Source organism: Bombus vosnesenskii, unplaced genomic scaffold (genome assembly GCF_011952255.1).
Source record: "Bombus vosnesenskii isolate JDL3184/JDL3185 unplaced genomic scaffold, Bvos_JDL3184-5_v1.1 scf7180000013888, whole genome shotgun sequence".
Taxonomy (NCBI): Eukaryota; Metazoa; Arthropoda; class Insecta; order Hymenoptera; family Apidae; genus Bombus; species Bombus vosnesenskii.
Window position 1 is genome coordinate 152,957 of NW_022883267.1, and position 22,182 is coordinate 175,138.

At 38.5% G+C, this 22,182-nt stretch overlaps 1 protein-coding gene and 1 long non-coding RNA gene across 8 annotated transcripts in view; one reads left to right on the top strand and one right to left on the bottom strand.

Moving 5' to 3' along the window:
• LOC117239222 overlaps positions 1–22,182 on the top strand; it is a 52,933-nt gene that overhangs the window by 15,721 nt on the left and 15,030 nt on the right. For 2 of the 7 annotated variants that reach the window (XM_033504659.1, XM_033504660.1), the window contains exons 2-5: positions 5,778–5,972; positions 6,181–6,284; positions 14,520–14,681; positions 15,576–15,659. In XM_033504659.1, the coding sequence (XP_033360550.1) occupies positions 5,778–5,972; positions 6,181–6,284; positions 14,520–14,681; positions 15,576–15,659 (545 nt within the window). Of the gene's footprint in view, positions 1–5,777; positions 5,973–6,180; positions 6,285–13,488; positions 13,639–14,519; positions 14,682–15,575; positions 15,660–20,914; positions 21,217–22,182 lie in introns of those variants that run through there. The other 5 variants (XM_033504664.1, XM_033504666.1, XM_033504661.1 and 2 more) reach the window with 4 other exon arrangements.
• On the bottom strand, positions 19,711–20,717 carry LOC117239228. Its single transcript, XR_004494388.1, has 2 exons — positions 20,111–20,717; positions 19,711–20,031 (listed from the first exon to the last, which is right to left on the bottom strand). It is a non-coding gene; the product is annotated as an uncharacterized LOC117239228 (long non-coding RNA).

Consider the following 22,182-nt stretch of genomic DNA (forward strand, 5'->3'; position numbering starts at 1 on the left):
TGAACTATTTCTCCTTCAACCAGTTCGAATGCATCTACTATCTTTTCCTCGTTGTAGTCAGGTGTAATACTGATTTATATGTAGTATTATTGAAACGCGAACATTAAGAGCACAAGACGAGAGAACATAGGAAGAATATACGTAAGATATGCTAGAACAAACGAAATTGATTTTCAAACCACGTACGTTGTAGCATCTGTTCAACATTGAAACGTACATATTTAAGAGTAATTCGTCCCAGGCCCACACTGAAAAGCAAGGTTATCGCCAGTGCAAGGATTTAAACAGCAGCAAAATGTAATATAAACTAAAAAGCAAGTGGTAAAAATTATATGAAATGTATTATTTAGTAGAAATCATAAAATGATGAGACAATTATGTTTGGCAACATCTTTCCCTTGACTGTGAAATCTGGTACTTGTTCCATCCATTCGCATAATTCGAAAATGTTTGCTTTTTACCACAATAACGAAGGCGAAGTGGCCGATATTTCATCATGTTCATTGTAGCATTTTTGTACGTTATAGCACTCTGCTTTTCGTCATAAAAATTGCTCGTTATAGGATTCGTTCTTTGTAGCATGTCTTACCGTATTATACTACTTGAGGGAGCAGAATTTTAATAACGTCGGGATAATCCTTCGCTCAAAAGGATTTATTAAACCAGCTACTCTCTCTTTCGATCCACGGCCTACATAAAATACCGTTTCTTTTATAATCGTAAACCCGTGTTCTAGATTACCAAGCGTGAAATCTTGCCTCGTACCAAGCATTGTACACATAACGAGAACAATTCTCTTTTCTGTTAACAAACATCTTGCCAACCTTCAAACCGATCATTTGCAAAAAAAAAAAGCTCGTCTTTATTCGAACGAAATAATCGAATCGATGATTTGCATACATAATGTAAGTATACTGTTACGAAATATCACGATCTAGAGCTATCTGGCGAACCCGTGAAAGGTTGTATGTACCACGTAACAACAATCGCTGTGTGGCACTTTCGAAATTACGTCATGCACCAGGCCACACCAAGGGGGATTCTCGATTTCGACCTATAACAGCGTTCGAACCAGCGACGATTTCGTCAATTGACGTCGAAGGTTCGGCCGAGTCGGCTGCTGTTCTTCTTCTTTTTTCTCTTTTTGCCGCCACTAGTTCTCGAAACACAGAGTCGAAATCCAGTGAAAGTTCAGATTAATTGATGGATAGGGGTGCTCAACCTCTGCTCAAGCCAAAGGGAAAGATCTTGAACTAGACAGATCTCCTACCATACCGTGTAGCTCGTGTGCATAACACCGAGTTTCCCCGACCAGCCAAGCTACTGTCACTTTCAAACCGGCACTCCGGCACAAAGGAACGAGCTGATCGGCACCGTTCGCCAACGGTGTCCACGAAAATGGTCCGTGAACTCAATTGAATGGAAGATCCAGCTGCAAGAGAGATCGCTTTCGGTTGATTCCTTTGACTGGTGGCGAGGAGGGAAGCTGAGTCGATTGTTTTCCCGCTGGTGAATTGTTTGAAAGACTCAGTGTGATCTTTTACCTAGATCACTGACTTGCGAAGAACGTTGCTTCAACAGGATTCTACGTATGGTCTACGAACGTTGTTATATGAATAACCATCGAAGAGGAAGAGGAAGATCGTTCGATTATATCGGAAGTTTGATTGCTTTGCCGTTGGTGATTTGTTCGAGAAATTCAGTGTGATTTTCTTCTCCGGATTCTATTCTGATCTACAAAAGTTTTCTTTGTATCCACGTCGCAGGAGAAGAGAAAGATTCGACTCGATCACGTTAGAAGTTGAATCGACTGCTCGTCAGTGGTGAAATATTCCGAACACTTAATGTGATTTACACACATTTGTGATGAATGTTGTTGCAAGATTCCATTGTGCAGAAATTGGCACACATAATTGAAGAGGAGGAATCAACCCTAATTTGATTGCCTATTACTTAAGCTATAATAAGGAAGAAAGTCGAGTCGATTATCCTACAAATGATGAATTGTTCGAGAGGTTTAATGTGACCTTCTGCCAGTTACATCACAGATTTGTGAGAAACATCATTCGAAGGGGATCCGCTTTGCATAGACTGATATTTATAATCGAAGAGGAAAGATCTGACTCGATTTGATTATCTTCGGTTCTCGATAGTATTGTCGAAGCTGCGAGGATCATCTACAGGAATTATCCTTGAGGTTGGCTCGAAGAATCTCTGTCGAATAGATCGCTGAATCTTCACATTTGCATGGAAAGCGCATCAATCTATCGGCCGCGCGACAGGCAATCGAATGTCTGCATTGGAAGCCAGTTTTTTGCTGCGCTGGGAGCCGCAGAATCAGCGTGATTGAGTTTAATTATCGGCGAGAGAAAGAGCGGTACCGACAAGCGTCGACGGAAAGAGAAAAAGTACACGGCTTTTGAGAGTGTCTGGCAAAAAGATCGTTGAAAAACAGCCGGTGTACGAGGTATTAAGTTGTATTCATCGCGAAGAAAAAGGGAATAAATCAGCGAACCTCGAAATAGATCGTCGCAGAGGGAAAAGAAATGTGTGATAAAAGTGGAAGAAATAGTATTATCCGTCGAGCCAATACGAACATTAAAAGAACTCCATCAGCGATTCAAATTAAATTAAAAGATGTGAAATAGATCGGACAAGGATCGTCAATTAGAATTCAATATCTTTTAACGAAGAAACTTAATTCCAGTTATCAAGATATTAATTACACCAATTTCGAATGTAAATTGTCTAAACGCGAAACTAATTTTAAAGAAATGAAAAATTCATTTTTCAGATAATAATGTGAATATATTATTGAAAAATCGAAGAAAAAAACCTAGAAAGAAATATATTATTTGATCTATAAGTTGCATACGTATGTGTAACAAATCGAGAAAGTGTAATACAAAGAGCTAGTAGTCTGACAGAAACGATATAGCGACAAAAACGATTGACGCACATCATATGCAAGGAAAACTGGTGCTCGTTTTCCAGTTGGTTAATCCGTGTGATGGACTGCACATTACCAGTAAGTTCTCGTTTATACTATACATTCGTGACGAGAAGTGGCAAGATCTAGGTGCACCTTCTTCGCCCCTTCACTCATTGCCGGCAGTTTACCAACGCAAAATCGAGGTGAATGAGGCGGAAGTGCGGCTTGCCGTTGAATTGAAAGTGAAAAGAGAAGCACGATGTTGGGCTACGTCTCGAGTATCATCGCCACGTTGCTGCTGGAGGCAGAAAGAGTGGTCCCTGGACAGGAGAAGTACAATATGGCGACGTTCATGGTGCTTTTTCTGTTGATAACCATCGAAGTGGTCGTGGTGAAGGTTGTCACCTCCGACATGGAAAGAGACGAAGAAAGCCACGCCGGTTTGAGAGCTGCTGCCACTTTCTTCGATCGCGAGGATTAATCCTCCATCATCGTGGATCATCGTGTCACACTTCTGTGTCGTAATATCGTGCAGCAAGTGCAAGAGATGAAAACTATATCGTGAGATAAGAATCTCGCGGTACAGCGTGATTTGTGAGTCATGAGATTCTTCGATCAAATTTATTCAGTGCTTTGGTCGAATTCATTAGTGATCCTAGCGTGTTTTCTGTGTTATTAGGTTATATATCATCGTTCTTTGTGTAATTTAGGGCTTTTTCTTCAAGCTTTTCCTCGTTTGCGATTGAGAGTTGTTTAAATATTTGTTCTCTTGAATGCAATCTCCTGTACGGTGTAATTTAATGCCGAAAAATGAGAAAATGGAGCGCGTGGTCACATGGAGTGATGCATTGTTCGAAATAATTAATTGGCTATAGGAAATCGATAACGATCTGAGTAAGCGATAAAATATGTACTAATCCATCGATAAGAACACGAGATTCTAATCAAATCGATACTTCATTCCTAATCTATTCGAAATATCGAACAAAGTACATAATATGTATAATCAACCAGCCATATTTCCACAAATAGAATACGAATTAAAAGAAAATGAACATTTAATGTTAATAAAAGTTCCATCAAAGTGGTTGTTCATCTTTGTGGAACAATAACGAAATTAGCAAAACGTTGTACGTTGTAACGAGGCATATGCTAATGCTTCGTACCCAAATGCAAACTGGCGAAAATTTCATTAAACGCAGTGACCTATCATTGGACATCGCGTAATACCTACGTGCATGAATAATTGACGCGCGGCAGAGCCGCCTCGACAATGATGGATGCGTTGTTTCGTGGCACAAAAGCGGAGGAAATAATCGACGTTTATGGAAATTAGTCCCTTGGTAATTTCTGGCTTCCGTTTTTCGTAAAGGAGAATCAAGATAGAGGAACTGTAATTATATTGGCGAAAATGGAACAAGGATTCCTTTGGAAAAGACAGAAAAGATCGACTGATAGTCACCTCTTACGAATATGTTATTCGTATTATACGAAATATTTTGAAATCATCACTGGCGCCATTATGAACGCTGACGATTATATTGGTCGAGTTTAAAATAAATTTGAAAATATATCTAGAAAGTACAAGATTTAATACAAGCATATATATATATCGCAGGAATTACAGAAATAATTAAACAGTCAATTACCATCACATTAATAAATCTCAGCACGCAGTGAGGCCATATTTAGCATTTATTACATTCTCGAGATAGCTGTTCATACTGTATAGGTAATTTTTTTACTATGTACATGAGTTTGCTATGAATATCTTGCAGTTTCTATATCCATTTTTAAATTGGATCCAAATCTTATCAATATAATCATGACAATCGTGTCTCATTGTGGTGTTAATAAAATCTCAAAATTTGTCAGACAGCATGTACGACATGAACCGTGAAAGCCATACTATGGCAAGTGTCCACTTATTTTCGTGAACCAATATATATATATCGTTCACTAGGCGTAAAAACGTTTTGTAATCGATAGCGTTGTGTAATCGAGTTACCGCCAGGTCGTCGTGGAAAGTTAACTGGATTTAATATAGGCAAGAAAGCATTTCGAAAGTATGTTTATTTAAAAGTGGTTACATAATGACGCGTACACTGCACTCGACCGGTTACGCGCCTAAGTTGCAAAGCGTGCAGCACCTCCTAGAGCGCCTCTACATCGATTAATCGCAATCGCGGAACCGCGCTGTTATAGTCGATAACCGATAGTTTATTTCGTGCATACAAACGTTCTACGAATTATGTATCTATCTGTTCGTGACACTTTAATTAACAATTGTAAGTAAATATCTGTGGAAATATTGGATATCGATCATTTGATAATGGTCCTCTAATAAAAGCAAATTCTTATAAACTGTATTATTGAGATGTACAGTGGGGGATGAAAGAAAGTTTGAAAGTGAGAGGGTACCACCAGCAAACACCATAACTTTAGAGACTGGAAATGCATTTGACCAGAGAAATGAATGGACATAAAGTTGAAAGTTACTAATTTATTACATATACGCAAGTAGCAATTTCAAACTTTCTTTCGTCCACCGCTGTGCCCTTAATGTCGTTTCGTACCATTGTGTGATTATAATTGTCGATGCACGACGAAGTATTGTTTCCCTTGATCGAAAGCATTTGCAATATTCATCGTAGATCAATTTCTGAACGTAAGTTCGCAATAAAATTGATTCTTAATCACCTGCGTTAGTAGCAGGAAAATTCCAATAGCAAATATCAGTAATTTTTAATTTAGTATATCAGTATGGAAATTTTTAATTTGCCAGATAATTCATCAATTTTTATTAAGCGGCAGAATTTTTTCTAAATTACATGCGATGTTGCAGGAAGCCTGGAGACTCGAAGGAGGACGAAAAACAAATTCCCGTGAGCGAGAATCGTTGCACCTGCTGTCTAAAGCCATTTTTCCTGGGACGTGGAGTCCGCTGTGAGGATTGCGGTGGAAAATCCTGCAGGAAAGGCTGCTCCCGTTGGGACCCGTCAGATAACGCTTGGCATTGTCTCTTTTGCCGTCAACAAAGGTTCCCACGGCGATATACTAATTCGTTACACAATTCTATACGAAACTCTATTTAATTTCACGAAACGTCTAGTAACTTCATTAAACCATTGCATAATTTCTCCTTTCAATTTAACTCTTACCTTGCATAATTTTCTAAAATAACATTTATGCGATCGTTATCATTCGGCTTTCGAAAAGTTTTTAATGAAATTCGAATTTATTATTAGGTACTGGTTGAAAAAAAACGGAATCGAGGCATTCGGTGGGCCGATCGACGAGAAAGATTTACATCGATACTTCAATACGGCAAAATCACAAGTTTACGTGGCAGGTTTGTTCATTAATCTTTATTTTACGATTTCCACGAATCTTTAATCTGCATATAAGCCGCTCAGCAAGTATATCGATCAATCAACATAACTTAGAAAGCAGAGAATATTAATGACGATACAAAAATTATTTTCTAACATTTACCTTGGAATTATTTATCCTCCGTGCGATAAACAAACTTATGAGTAAATCACTTTTTTTTAAATTCAACGTTTTGATTAATTGCGATCAGTCGATATGAAAAAACGAAACAGTATCTTTTCTTATTTGAAACCATAAATTTAATTCTTGGATGATAATATAAATGTGAACAGGTGATAAATGATCGATCTTTCGATATGGATTACATGGATTATCGACATTGTCACTTTCCCCATCGATAAAACCGTGTTGCAATCGCTATGATTATCGCCGGAAACGGGTCTGATACCAATTATATAAGGGCGTAAACGAACCGAAGACAAGAAGACTTTTATCGACTCAATAACCGGTTTCTTTAGAAACAGCGACGAAACTATTTCAATTAATACGTGTCCGAGGAAAAAGCAGGAAAACGAACTAGTTCCTAGCGATATCATCTTTTCAACGTGTAGTCGCTATAAAATGATCTACTGGGAGTTGTCATTTGAAAAAGCATTTTACTCGTTATCCTTAGGAAGACTATCCAGTTATGTAGAAATATTTCTACTATTTTATTTAGAATGTTACTCATAATTTCCTGGTTTCTACTCTATAAGCATACAATTTCATTCAAAGTTCCTTGCTAATATTACAGACTTATAATACTATGCACGAGTGCGTATAATTAAAGTATTATGATGAAAATAAGCAAATACAATATAACCATGATTTTATTTCAATATTATCATTAATTTTGTCATAAACATTTGAAAGCAATTATATAGCATAATAATTATATACAATACTAGCATTAAAATTGGAATAACAAGATATCAAGGAACCGTTACTTTGACAGGTTTTATAATTCCAGTACTGAGCACATCCTCAAGGGAAGTCAAACGAATATTTCATATCCAGTATAATATATAAAGCGAAAGGAAAGGTACATAGCATAGAGAAAATCCCGATACTCCTTGTAGCCGCTGCAAAATGTTCCATCTCTGTCTCGTCTCTGTAACCTACAGACTTTCAAAAGCATTCGCGAATTCTGCAAACGACAATGGCTACCTGTTGCGCCACCCTCTGCTCCAAACTACATCCAAAATTATTCACCAAACATACCGTGAAAAGTTTGAATAAAAGTATCGGGTGACTAGACACGGCGAGTGCAGCTAGTAAAACTTGCGAATGCAAGAAAATCGACGCGTCCCTCGAGTTCCCAAGAAAATCGATCCGACGGACCCCTTATAAATAATGCAGCTTCCAAGGCGACACAAGGTGAAGCATTCCTACATGTTCCTCGCTAATGCAGTGCCTTGAAAAGAAGCAACGGAGAAACGATTGTCCACGAAAGAATCGCGAACAGGTCGAGCTCGAAGGAGAATCGCGGACAATTGCAAGACCTTCGAGGAAAATTGATTTGCAGGTTGGAAGCCGTGGGCGCGGTGAACGATCGACGAATCGATACGCGTTGTGCATACGGTGCTAGAGAGGGAATTAATTGCGAGTTTGTCGTGGAGGCAGCGAGCGGCGTGAAATTCGAGCGAATTTCCACGACTCGACGATAATCTCGAACCATCTGTTCTAAGCGACGATGTAAAGCTTAATTAAACGTCGAAACTACCTCGTGTAAATTTTAATCGCGTTGCCCTTGCTCCACGTAACATTTGTTTCCCTCGCTTTGACGTCGTCTTCCTTGCGATCCTCTCGTCTCTTCAACTGTTCGGCTATATAGCTGAGCTTGACGATAGGTCAATTCGAACTTGAATTTTAGAAAGTCAGATGTTTCCAATTCTACCGACTATTTTCATTTTCTCTCGCTATAATTATCACTTGGTCGATCATCTATCTCGAATTTTCTCTCTATTCTCTATTTCCTTATATATATTTTTACCGTTTACATATTTTATATGATAACGCAAGATTAGCGAAAATTACGCGAAACACGTAGGTACACGTTTGCAAGCATACGACTTGGCGAATACGAAATAACATATACGAAATTATCCATCAATTCGCCGTCTTAGTCAATAAAACGTCATCTCACGCCAATAGATTACCGCAAGAACATCGAGAAATTCGTGAGACGTTATTACTAATCGAAGAAGATTATCTAACCTGTCAACACGAAAGATCAACGTCAATCGACGTAATGAACGTTGCAATTTGTCCAGGCTTTTATACGGAAACAGCTGTGAGGGGATCTTAGATCTTTAGCTAATTGGAGGAGATTCACGACACGAGCGATCCAGCGAAAGAGTGGGAAAAACAGTCGCAAGGAAAATAAAGAAAAACGAAATTAACCCGAAATAACTATCTGAGAAAATCTTGCAGCGAACATGTTAATTGACGTTGGATTCAGCGTTGAATCACGAGCTGAGACACCATTGTGCCATCTTGAAACGGGCGTCCTTGTTCCAAGCCAGAAAAGTCGTGTAACGGAAGAGGCAACAATAAGAACGGGTCGCAAAAATGATCTCACGCTGGATTCCCCGCGATGCTCATTGTTCGTTGCACACGGCCTACGATCTTTTCCGCGTGAATCGTATCGGACCGTTTGATCAGGAACGAGAACTTCTATCTACTAGATAGCGGACGGATAAAATAGTGACCCCGTGGAAACTGTAGCTTTTCTTCGATGGAAAAAAATGCTCGTGTCCCACGTCACGTGGAATGTACGCGATTCATGATTTCTCGGCCCGTTATGTATAACTTGACAGTGCAAGTTACGATGCGGGTCACTTGTGTAGTGAGACAAGGTTCTTTAAGTTAGCTAAACTCCGATATCTCGAAGTTCGATCTTCAACTTTACACAGAATAATCAAACTTGTATGCTGTATGTTGTAAGACACTATTAGTCGAACATAATAATGAATGAATAGGAAAATATCGTATAAATCAGGTGCAGTAAGAGAAAAAACATCAGAAACGAGAAAATGATCGGAATAACAGTATGGTAGAATCATTGAGATCGGTGAGGAGATGGTATATTATGAGAGCTAATAAACTAAACGATAAAATAACCTGTGGAAATAAATAACATTCACACGGCACTAAATTATATAGGATAATTACAACAGAAGATATTAAGGTCAGTTGTCATTATGAAAAAACTATAGCTATCAAATTGTCGATAATATACTATTCTAAATATAATGTATACGTAACATATTTGAACGTTTATGAGGTCATCGATAATTAGTTAAATAGTCTATTATTAGAAAACAATTTAAAAATTTGTCATTATCAAACTACTTAGCTTGACACGAATATACTTCTAACCCAAATGATCTTATCTTGTTCGATCATAACGTTAGGCAAGCACGAAAGTAGATTGTCATCGAATTATGCTATGCTATGGATTTGCCCCTCCACCCAGAATTTTATACTTTGTATTTTATTCGTATCGACGAGGCTGTATATGTACGTATAGAGAGTTGAGTAACGTTGGGAAAGTTTCTCAAGGAAGTTTTGAAGAACAAGAAACTTTTAACAAGATCCGTGGTTTCGTTTTATTAACCTGATATTACGTGTGTATGCTGTGTTTAACTATCAAGTCACAATTCCTGAATTTTACTCTTTATAAGAAAAATTTTCTTTATTTGCGAAAAGAATTATAATTAATTGTAGCTCTTTGCTTTTCTTCGAAAATCTGCAAAATCTTCGAAAATTTCTTAACTTTAAGACAGATATAAAAGAATCTACGATATTTGATTTCTTGTTTCCATTTTGCAACAAAAATTAGTCTGCGACGTAAGAAGCCGAGAAAATCGAAAAAACTTATCCACGTTAGAGAAGGCTTACACAATGTTAATTGAATAGTCGTTTGAAAGACCAGTTTCAAGGATGCAGTTTAAGAGTTACAGGAATTATGAATTCCTGAAGGAGGCAAGATCGCAGGAGGTTTGTCCAAATGGAGATGCGTTCTTTGTACATGGATACACGCATCAGGTTTCTTGATTTCTACCAACTTACACAGCCTATTCCAAGGATCTGTTCTTTCGCCAAACATGGTCAGAGCACGGTCGTGCCCAACAGTTTTGTCCCTGTTCGTCGTTTTTCGCGAGCCGAAAGATCCACGCTCGTTATTTCTTCTAGGAAACCGGCATGGATCGCGGCGCATTCCGCCGCGCGAAATTTCAGAAAACCAGATCCTCCAGCTGGTTAGAACTCGCGATCTCTTCGCTTGATTACCGCTCGTGTTAAATTCGTGAATTGCCATAAGCTAGCTGAAGTTGAATTTTTATATAAAACATAGGACGAAACATTGACGATAATGATAGGACGCAGTTAGAACGTCTTTATAAAAGTTTTACACTGGGAATTGTAAATGAAAATTTAGGGGGAGCTTTTGAATAGCTTATGGGCCTTTAGAACGATGAAACGATGTTAACAGAATGACGAGAAGGTTCCAATTTGAGAATCTTGAAGATCTTTGAAATTGAAAAAATTGCAAATCTGAAGATTTTGTACTCTCCTGAGATCGATGAATGTGAGACAAGATTTACGAGAATCTAGATCACACCGCGTTACTTTTATTCATCAGAGTTTCAATTTATAAATATCTTGAAGAATGAAAATCTTTCAGTATCGTTCTTCTCCAGAGACCATAAATCATTTTCTTCGTTGCATAAAAGGAAAGAAAATTTTAGAGATACATCTGCAAGAATTTGTAAGAATCTAAAGCACCTTAATCTTTTAAGATCATTTACATACTGTTCTACCGCGGGAGATCACGATTCATCTCCTTCGTTGCATAAAAGCAAGAAAACCTTTAGGGAAATACGTCCATGAGTTTATAAGAATCTAAAGCACACGATCAACCTATATCCACGATAATCTCGGCTTGCAATTGCAGAGAAAAGCTTCTAACGAAACGTGTTTTAATATTCTTCTTCCTCAAGAAATACTTCCAACTAGTAATTGCACTGGAAAGCTTCTTCTAACAACGCGTCTTTTAAACAGGTTCCTCCGTACAAGACTATAATTCATATTCTTGGTCATATAAGAGAAGAAGAAACTTGTACGCATATTTCTAAAAATTTATCAAAACCAAAAAAAAAAAACTAACCTTTATACACAACACCTAATATCAAATACCAAAAAAAAATTCCCACTACGATGCGTCTTTTAACCGAATCCTTCGTTAAGAGACTACGAAACATTTTCTTCGTCATGAAGAAAAGAAAGACGAGTTTTAGATAAGTATTTCCAAGGAAACCACTTTACTCCTGTCCTGCAAGGCATCATGCAAGGGGCGCGGAAAAAGCTTAAAGCAAGCAGGTTGTTAAGACACGGTGGCAGGGTCGATTAGGAGCCGCGGGGCCGAATTCCGATCGGTTTTCGGGCCGGTTGTAAGCGGAACTCCCGCGCGCTCATCGGTCTTATTGTCTCCGGGCCCTCCGTAGCGAACCTCAGTTCTGCTCCAGTACTCTTGGGAGTAACATCGCGCACTCCTGTAATCCTTTCTGCCTGTTTCTTTCGCCGTCTCGTCCGCTCCGTTACTCGCATCCCTGGAAAGAATCCGCTCGCGCAAAACGAGTCACCGAGCGGTCAATGTCGATCGCCACTCGGACCGATCGAGCAACATTTTTTCCCCTCTCCTCCGGCGTGAATTTTCTTTCGTGTCGTTTATTCCATGAAGGAGGATTCCTCTCGGCTCGGCTCGCAACGATACGTCGTTTACTTCGTGCACGCGCGTGTTGTGCAACCGCAAGGTGACTGCCAGGGTCCACGCGTGGAGAATAATCGTGTATCGATAATAATTGCAACGTGCACGCGAACAAGCTGCAGTCGCGAAGGACGGAAGTCGAACGAGCCGACAACGTGAAAGCAGGTCCCGTTGGTGAAAATATCGTGGAACCTAGCGTTTCCTTGCCATTTTTCAGTGAACGTCGTCGAAGACTTTTAGAGAGGTTGTTCGAGATCTGGTCGATGGTGAGGAAGGCTTCCAGTAACCGGTTCTATACGTTTAGAAATGGAAAATAGCAGACAAGGACGGCAGAAGCGCGCGAAAGTCGCGATACCTAATCAAGACTGAAGGATTAGTCTGGCTTCGAACGGGATGATTGGAGATGAAAAAGTGGATGAGACGTTTCGAAAGGCTCGACGAGTGGAACGGGTTAGTCGGTTGATGATTCTGCAGGCATTGTAAAAATTTCGAAGAAACTTCCTCCGGACATTTTTTCTCGTTTGTTCACTGCAGGCTTGTTGAAGACGCAATGTGAAAAGAACAGATTGATGGAAAATTAAGAAAGGATATTTAACGAATAGAGCCTCGTTCTTTCCGAACTTTCGAGAACAGAGTGCAACTAGAACGAACAAATTGAAACTCGACAAAAGTGTGTGATAAAAAATGTTTAATAAACGGAGCCTCGTTTTCAAGCACGAAATTAATGCTCGTCAGAGACAAGTGATAGAAAATTGAAAAGAAGTTTCATAAGTGTACTCTTGTCCTAGATTAAAAAGCAACAAAAACGGGCGCACTGATCTCAAGATCGGTAACAGTTTCTACTCTACGCTACGGATCCATCTTCGGAGAAGAATTATAGAAGAAATTATAAAAGATTCCATAAATCCTTTCGCAACATCCGACATCAAAACGCAATCAAAACGACCATCAGAATCAAGCTTCATCAGAATCGTCTCAAGATCCGTAACGATCTTTAAATATCCATCTTTAGAAAAGGATGTAGAAGGAGAGTTTGTAGTAAAAGATTGAATAAATAAAACACATAATGGTCGATGATAGGAAACGAAGGACGGAGTACTCGGAAGACTAAAGAGATCGTATTTTGATTCAACTGAAGGGCAAAGGATCGACGCCGTGGGACGAACGTCGAACCAAGTATCCTCGAGCGAAGATCGATGTCTGTTCGCGCTCGAGCGGCCTCGAAGCCGTGTGATAACTGATAAATATACCGGTCTTGCGGTACTCGCCTAAGAGAATGCGGTTACAAACACAAGGGGAAAAAAGGACTACAGTGGTAGATCTTTAATGGTCGTCGATACTTTCGTTTAGAAAGCGCCGCGTCAGTTGCACAAAGATTCGCGATCGCGCCGCATCGTTCCCTTGAACCGATACTTGATACGTCATTTCGACCGGCGCCTATTGTAAACAAATCGATTCGGTCGACAGTTTTTGAAAATGTTCGTGGCAACGCGCGATTCGTGCTCATGTTGGGACAACCGTTCGTTCTGACGAAAGGGGGAGAAAGTTACGGCCGCGTGAATGAGTAAGTTGTTTCCATTTTTCCTTTTTCTTGCTTGTTATCTTGTATCTTAGATGGATGGATTTAATTGGATGGAAAAGTTAGGGAACCTGTTGAAGTAGACGAATGATGACTTGATTTTAATATCGTGGTCACTTTTGCAGATATTTTTGTTACTCTTGTTAAATTGAAGATAATAACTGGACGATAATATAGATAATAATATAGGAGAATAATTAGACGAGTAGTTTGTTTGGCGGAGATTATTTGCAGTTTTGAGACGAACAAATTAAAGAGTCGCGTGTTAAATAATGGCCACTTGTCTGTTAATCTCATACGATAGCATTTTTGAAGATATTGCGTTAGATTGTTAATTGAACTAGTATTTTATTTGTCAGGAATCGTTCGCAGTTTATGAAGAAAAAATTGGACAATCATATATGAAACATATGTGATGTGTGCTATAAAATGTTCGTATATCAAGCTGATAAGGTAAAAGTAATGTTAACGACGCCGGACTTATGCTCGTTGACCTAGTTTAAAATGATATCGCAGGGACAGCTGCTCATCGTTCACATGGAATCTTTTTCCTTGCGAACCTTACGAAGATTCAAAGGAATTTAAATGTAGTGTGCTTAATTGAACACAATAACGTCGGTTTGATGAATCTCGCTTCCGTTTCCAGTGGAACAATTCAGTCGAAAGATAGTGCAAGTACCGCAAACGATGAGAAACGAAGAAATTAATTACGAGGCTAAACGACGTCCTTGATTTTAATTCTCAAAGGAGATATAAATTCATCGGTCGTTTCGTCGATCGTTTAATTAAATTAAAGCTGACTATAAAGTATAAAGCATTGTACGATGTTTTGCAAATAAATTAAAGAAATATTTGAATTTTTTTAGGAGTGGAAAATGCAGCTACCAGTTCGGGACAGGGTTTGGCCACGAAGCAAGAAGATGCGAACACGATGGAAACGGTTCGAGATTTCGTTGAGAAGATAGTGGTGAGATTGATGGGTAACTTGAACGACACCCCGATCCATCGATTATACGATCATCCAGCATGTAAGTCCAAATACACAAATACGCAAGTAATTGCTCTCTCTCCCACTTTCTTGCGCCTTTTGCTCTGCTTTACGTTGAAAAATGAACTATAATACACGTAACAATTAATTTTTATAAATTGAAACAGATTGAGAAAATTAACGGGAAAATTATAAATTAATATTTCTCCGTATGTTTGCTTTTTTAATTTTTTAACAAATATAAGTTTAGATGACCGCAAGTGTATCCGATGTGTAACCAAGCTATGCTGCCATCTGCAGAAAACGCTCGAATGCATTGAAATAAGAAAGAAGACGTATCTGGAGAGCTTCGAATTCCATTCTTAATCGCTACGGCTATATTTCTACCCGCTGCGTATTTGTTACCTACTTAACAATTAACTACCAACCATCTTGATCGCTTTTTTTTACCCCTGATACATCTCTAAAACGCGGCAGTGCCCGGTTGGCAATTAACTCTCGGGTATCTCGATTGCTTCTTTGACGCTTGGTTGCGCCGCGACTCTGCAACCGAACGTTTCCTCTGCGAAACAAAAGTTACAAGAAAACGTCCGCACCTGTACAGGCTGTTTCATATCCATTTACAAATACAAGACACCGAAAATGAGGAATACAAGTAAAGAGTAATTTTGAGACATGACAAAAATATTCCTCCGCGATTAACTTTCCATTGTAAAGTTCTAATACTTGTAACGTATCTTATTCGATTTAATGTAACATGTTTTAAAACGGAGATACGGTTTAAAACACTCTGTACAGAATGCACATTTAACAGTTGCAATTAAGAAAATATAGCAGTTGTTAATGAAAAGGATGAAAGAAACAAACATGACATCAATTTCTAATTGCACGTTTCCTCGCTCGAGTTAATAACTCGACTAACGCTGGTTGCTAGATGACAAGCTTATGGAAAGACATATAACACCCTTGGTAGACGCGCTCTCACGTTTGGCCATGGCCCTGCGATTGTCCTTAGAAAGTAAGTAGCCCTTCACGTCGTTCGTATTCTTCAAACGAGACAGCACACACAGTTTTCATTTCACAACCAATATATACCTCTTATCAAGCTATATTTTATCAGGCTATAATCTTCGATGCCTGGACATCGTTTAAAGATATCAAACGACCCTTAAAATTCACGTATACGCGCTTCAAAGTATAGGCACAGGCGTTATGATTTAGGATGATCGCACCGCAACGCAGCGATGTGGAACGGGTTGCCTGGCCCCAGGCGCCTCGAGCGTTTTCGCTCAAATAACACACATACAGGTTCGCTTCTTACAAACGACTCAAAACATAACACACACAATGTACAGTCTGGGACAAAAGTAAGTGGACAACTAGTGGAAATAGATATCAATGATGTTTCGTTAGATATGGTTTGTTTACACAGAAATGTAAACATTAATTTCAACGATTCATTAAATAGTCTTAATAGATAAAACTTAAATGTACTAGATCGATTAAGCTTCATTGACCCTTACCTACGCTCTTGTCTTTATCCCCGACTGTATCCTAAAATACACGTTTCGCGTGACTTTTTACGATCATATCTGCCGCGATCCGTTCTAAAGTCTCGTGTCCTATAACTATTATTTCACCGCGTAATCTCGATGACCCAACATTTTATCTTACTCAATAAAATCCGTTCTCCAGTCGAGCGATGTTAGAACACCGTGCCAATTAATACTCGATTAGAATACTAATGGCTGTTCTAGTAAGGAAATTTTATATTTGTTTATTTATTATTGCTTAGTCCGTACCTTCCGGCTTTGGACGAACTTTCGGTTTTACGTCTCTTATATCTATTTCGCTTCTTATATGTCTACCTCTCCACTATATCCACTCTATTCTATCGCACTCCCTTAATTATTCTATCTCTAAAAACTAAAACTAGAAACTACAAATTAACAACTAATGACTAAAAACTATTGCAACTTTGGGCTTTAGCCTCCTTGCTGTGCTTCCTTCCTGTCGTTTGCCTTTCTCTTCTCTATTATTGCTTTCAGTTCTGCTAAACCTTCTCCAGTCTCATTTAGCGTTTTTCCTATGTTCTTTGGTCCTCCCGTTATTTCACATTCTTCTATTACATGTATCTGGTCTTCTTCTTTCCTTCTATATAGTCTGCATCTTTTTTCTCCCTCTTCTTTCCAGTATTCCCTTGCTTTGGTCTCGTTTCCACACCTGAATCTTGCCAATATCCTCCTTTCTAAGTACTTTGATAATTTTTCTTTGTCGATATTTCTGTAGTGTGTATTATATTTGGATTCGAAGAAAATTTTATAACGTATGTAGTTCTCTCTTTTTGCTTCAATCGAGATGACGTTCGTTCGTCGATGACGAGCGAACCAACGTCGAACGACCTAGCTTTAGAGAGTTACATAAGCAGCGTAGAAATCATCATTGTCGCTGCCGGTCTCTGTTTGACGATTCAGTGCGCGTTTTTTACCTTCCCACGAGCCGGAGGTATCCTTAGAAAGAAGTCGATGCAACCGTAAAACGGAGACGACTCGTTCGGTGCTCACGATTTTGCAGTACTTGTGGAAGAATTTTTCTAATTATTCTGGTTGGAATTACGTTAATTACGGCATGGTTGTGGTAGAATCGTACAGGACTGAGAATTGTCATAGGCTGGAATTTGAGAGTAGAAAATGTAGCATTTGGAGAGGAAATGTGGTACAAGTGACACAATCTCTATCTTGGGGAAACTGTGAAATCAAACTTTTTCATACGGAAATCGGTTTGCTCGTGGATATTAATCTTCTGTACGTAAATTGGACTATCTGACGATTCGAATGAAATTTTATTCTTAGGTGTCTTTATTGCGAGTCTATATTTTTATTAGGAAGTTTGAAGCGTTTAACGTTTAAATTAATTCTCCGTCAGATATTTAGATGTCTGACTTTTAACAATCCATTCTGAATTTACGCGAACTATTCACACAAAACTCTGCCATTTCCCAATCGTATCACGCTCCTATAGATCTCAAATACACAATACGCATTCCTGTCACGTGTAGTCGAGTCTCTACGTGTATTCCCTGAGTCACTCGTTATCGATATGTACTCTAATATGAACGTTCGATTCTCACTGAGAACTTTCCGCAATCAATAGATCGACATCTACACGATTTCTCACTCCTGTATGTCCATTATCGATCAACAGCTTGGATTCATTGTTGTGAACGATTCGTAGAAACGACGAATTTAAAGAAAAAAAGTTAGCCCAACACCTTTTTCGTACTTTTTACATTGAGAAACTAACTGTTCCAAAATTAATAAAAAAATTTACAGGAAATCCAGTATAGATGAAATTGGGGATATGATTTCAAATTTCAGAAGTTTGGAAACACACAAAAAGATTTTCTAGATAAATACAAATCTTATCGTTCTCTGTATTTATCTTGCTGTTGTGAAAAATGCGCCGAGCTCTTTTAATTGAAACTGAAAGGAGAGCAAAAAGATAAAAGCGGGAAACGAGGACGACGTGTTCCCACACTGTCTATCGATTTTCGTAGCGTCGAAATCGCAGTTTCATCGGGATAAATTCGAACCTGATCCTCTGCCAGAAAGGTTCTGGTCGAGTGGGATGACTTGTAACTCGAGAAATCAGGCGAGAAGAATAAAGCTCCTAAGAAGAGGCGCGACTCGCTTGTAAGAAAAAAGGCATGGTTAAAAATTCATGATCTTTAAACTTTACTGTAAATTGGTACCATATTAGGATAGCTTGACGTTGAAAAAGTAACGACGCGTATTCTACGACGAAATTTTGTGTTTCTTCACTCGCATTCACAATGATCCATGTGTAACGTGTATAAGAAAGAAACCGCTTGAATACATTGTCAGATGTACAAAAGCAACAAAAGAGCGCGTATGGAGGATAGATAATTTGCATGGAAAAGCGATCGTCGCGCCAAAGGCGCATGTAAAAGTCATATAGGCGACATTTGTACTCGTTTGCATAAGCTTTACGTCGACATTCGATGACAGGCTACCGAATAATTCAGGAAAAACGTTTTTTTAACTGGGACAGTATGTTTCTCAAATGATATTTGGTTATTTATTTAAATGTATTCGTAGGTTTCTTAAATTAAAAGTAGATGAATAAAAGATAAACAAAAACGAACGTAGATTTATATTCAGCTGATATTTTCTCTCCGTCACTTTATTTCTTCAACTATCATTCGTCAATGTGTCTCACACTATGTTTCAAAGTCTACTTATATGGTAATTTAAGGTCACCGTTCTTTTAAGCACTTTGGTGATAAAAATTTATCAACAAAAATTATGAATTTAAAATTTATGTATTTAGTTCATCGTTGATTGTGTATTCCCATCTTAGAAATTTCTTATCTTTCATCAATTGTTACATATTTGACGATAATTACTGGATCCTCTTGACTTTTGTGCAAGTTATTTTCTAGCGAATGATTCATTCGCGGTTCTTCAATCGAAGGACGATCTGAAGTACGGAACAATGGTGAATATAATGATTTCAGGACAATAATCTTAAACGACGTAGCTCGTTTACTGATTGCGTAAGAAAAATGAGTCAGTATCCGAAAGAAAAGTTTGTCTTATCGTTATTCCGGAAAAAATCACTCTTTTTATTCTCCTGCTTGGAAGAGTCGATGATTAAACACAAGTTGAACGTCATCAGGTGTAATCACATTCGTTTTACTTATAATTTATTTTCAAGGAAAATTCGTTCGGGACGGCATTGGTTTTTCGACGAAATCAGCGCGCGATTGTTTTAAATCCTATCGAGCATCGAAGATAACGCATAGTGATTTACTTGATTGAAATGTCCGAAAACAATCGATTTATATCAATCGTGCAATCTATACAATCTTTGATGTATACTCCGTACAATAAAATTTGAAAGTGACGCGATAAAGTATTAATAAATTTAAAACTAATGTTTACAAATTGATAAATACAATTTTCTACCGCAATATTAAACTGTAAACTTTCACGCGGTAAATATTACCGTTTCTAAGTTATATGTATGCAGATAAATGCAACTGTAAATCTCAGCCATCAATATTTATTACGCGCCATTTCGTCGACGTTTACATACAATGATGCGGTTTATTCCTACATATATTTATCACAGTTTACACGACTGAATAAAGCACAGATCGCATTGTTCCATAAGTTTCTCTCGAATCTTTATTCGCCATTCTTACATGCAATAAATTCGACAAGAGGAGTTTTATCAGTTTCGCAGATACAGATCAGTCTCCTCGCGTGTAGCCGAGAATTTTGCGCCTCTAATAACAACATTTCATTCTATTATCGTTTATAAGTAGAATTTCAATTACCACTGATCGATACTGACCCAATACGCGTCTGCGAATGAGAAGATTAATGCTCGATATCGTCGAGTGTCTTTGTACCGATACAACTGTAGAAAAAAAGGCATAATTACCTACTGCATAAAACACTGCATAAAATATGGAAACATCTATAATACAAAGTCTGTCCACATGGGATACAAGTTTCTGAGAAGCTCATACACGTGCATTAAATACTTCAATACGATAGAACTCTATTTACGATAATATGCAAAACTGAACACACAGCCGTTAAGATAGAATAATGTTTTAAAAATTGCAACAACAATTTTAGTCCAGTCGACTAATCTATCTAACTTTTCAAAGAAAGAATCAATTCGTTTGGTCGAATTTTAAAATAGTTGTTACAAGAGTTTTAAAGAGCGTGTGTTCAGTTTTGCTTATTACTGTATGTGAACTTGTCTAGGGACAAACAATTTATATAGTTGGAATTCATGCGGTAGAAGTTCGACAAATTTCCTCACTATCTATGATCTTTCCTTTATGCGATAAGAACTCAGGTTCAGATGTGTAGACTGAATCGGTAAAACCTCGGATAATCGGACATCACCTGAAATTACGTTTCAACAAATGGAAATGCTCATAAATGGATTTCTACTTACCTTAAAAACAAACACCGATAATGTAAAGTATATCTATGATAAAATATTAGATTAAATACTCGAATATCTCAAAAAAAACAAGCATGAATAATAATAATAATAAATGAAAAATCCGCGTACGCGACGATGAGTCTTAGCTGGTTGTCGCACGATCGTTCAGAAGGCGTCTGTCGATTTTAGAAAATGTAGGTTCCCTCGCAAAAGTATCCCCCACTAAAAGGAAGCCGTACAGAGCGGCGTATGTGGGGTACGTCGGTCGCGTATCAAGCCGCTTTGGCAAAGGCTCAGTCGCGAGCAGCGCAGGCCTGCGATTACACACACACAGAGCGGCGACTCGCGATTCGCCGGTTCGACGATCGGCCGATTCGTGTTTCCGCGTCGTATTCTAATCAACCAGCATCCGTTTCAATTAAAAATATGTTACGATATCACGTAAACGATATGAACGCGTGACAACCGGGCGAGCAAGCAAACGTACCCCTTTGAAAATTCCGCCACTAACGGACAGCAAGTGAAAGTGAGATCCAAGTGAATTTCGAACAACGACGTGCGATCTTTGCATTTAATATAACATACTCGTAAGCATATGAATATTTATAAATTTTAGATTACTATTATTAGAGATAGTAGATCCAACGAAAGGTATACAGAAGATAAGTCGACGATCGTCAAGGTGTTACGGAAATTATTTTCCAGTGCGAAGGACAGTTAAAATGAGCGTAAAGAAGTGTTTGTTTTAATTACGATGCGTATATAATTGCAATTACCTGGGCCAACTAGGCGCTCGTTAATTGCGCCCTTGAGAGATAAGATAGCAAGACGGAAGATGCAAAGAGAGAAAAAGCGACTCACGATTCGACGAATCAATTCCGTTAATCTCGCCGCGTTCTCCGGGTGGCCTTTAATTACCTCATTCGCGAGTGAATGGAGCCTCCTTCGTGATGTAAACACCAGGCTTTTTATCTCTGTTCAACCAGGATTTGGATGTGTCTCGATGGACGCAGTAGTCCATGTCGGAGCAAAAATATTTAGGAATAAACTTCCTGGTCTCTTATCTCATTCCCTTTTAATTTGATCTACTTCCGATAAGCTAACACCGTCTCCATGGTATTTTAAGGTATTTGAAATTCAATGAACTGATTAATAGCCGATAATGCAATTTACTCTGTTCGTCACACTTTGGTAGTTGGCATTTCAGTGGGAAAACATAGATTTTTAAGGTTTTCGAGGATTCTGAAGAAGCCTTAGAAATTGTACGAGTTTCGAATCGAGCGCTAGACTACTAACTGCTTCGCAATAATATCTTTACCTGCTATAGACGGCGTTCGCTACGCGTTGGAAAAACGATAATTGGCTTCGATAAGACACACAACGAAGCCATGCGTCAACTGTTCGATCCTCACTCCGCAATGCCTTCGAAGTATTTTTCAGACAATATTACGAGCAGTTTTGCACAGCTTGCATCCTGGATGTTTGATTTCGATAATCATCTTCTTCTCATTTTTCAAAAAACTTACCATACCTTCTTGTGTCTTTGCCAGTTT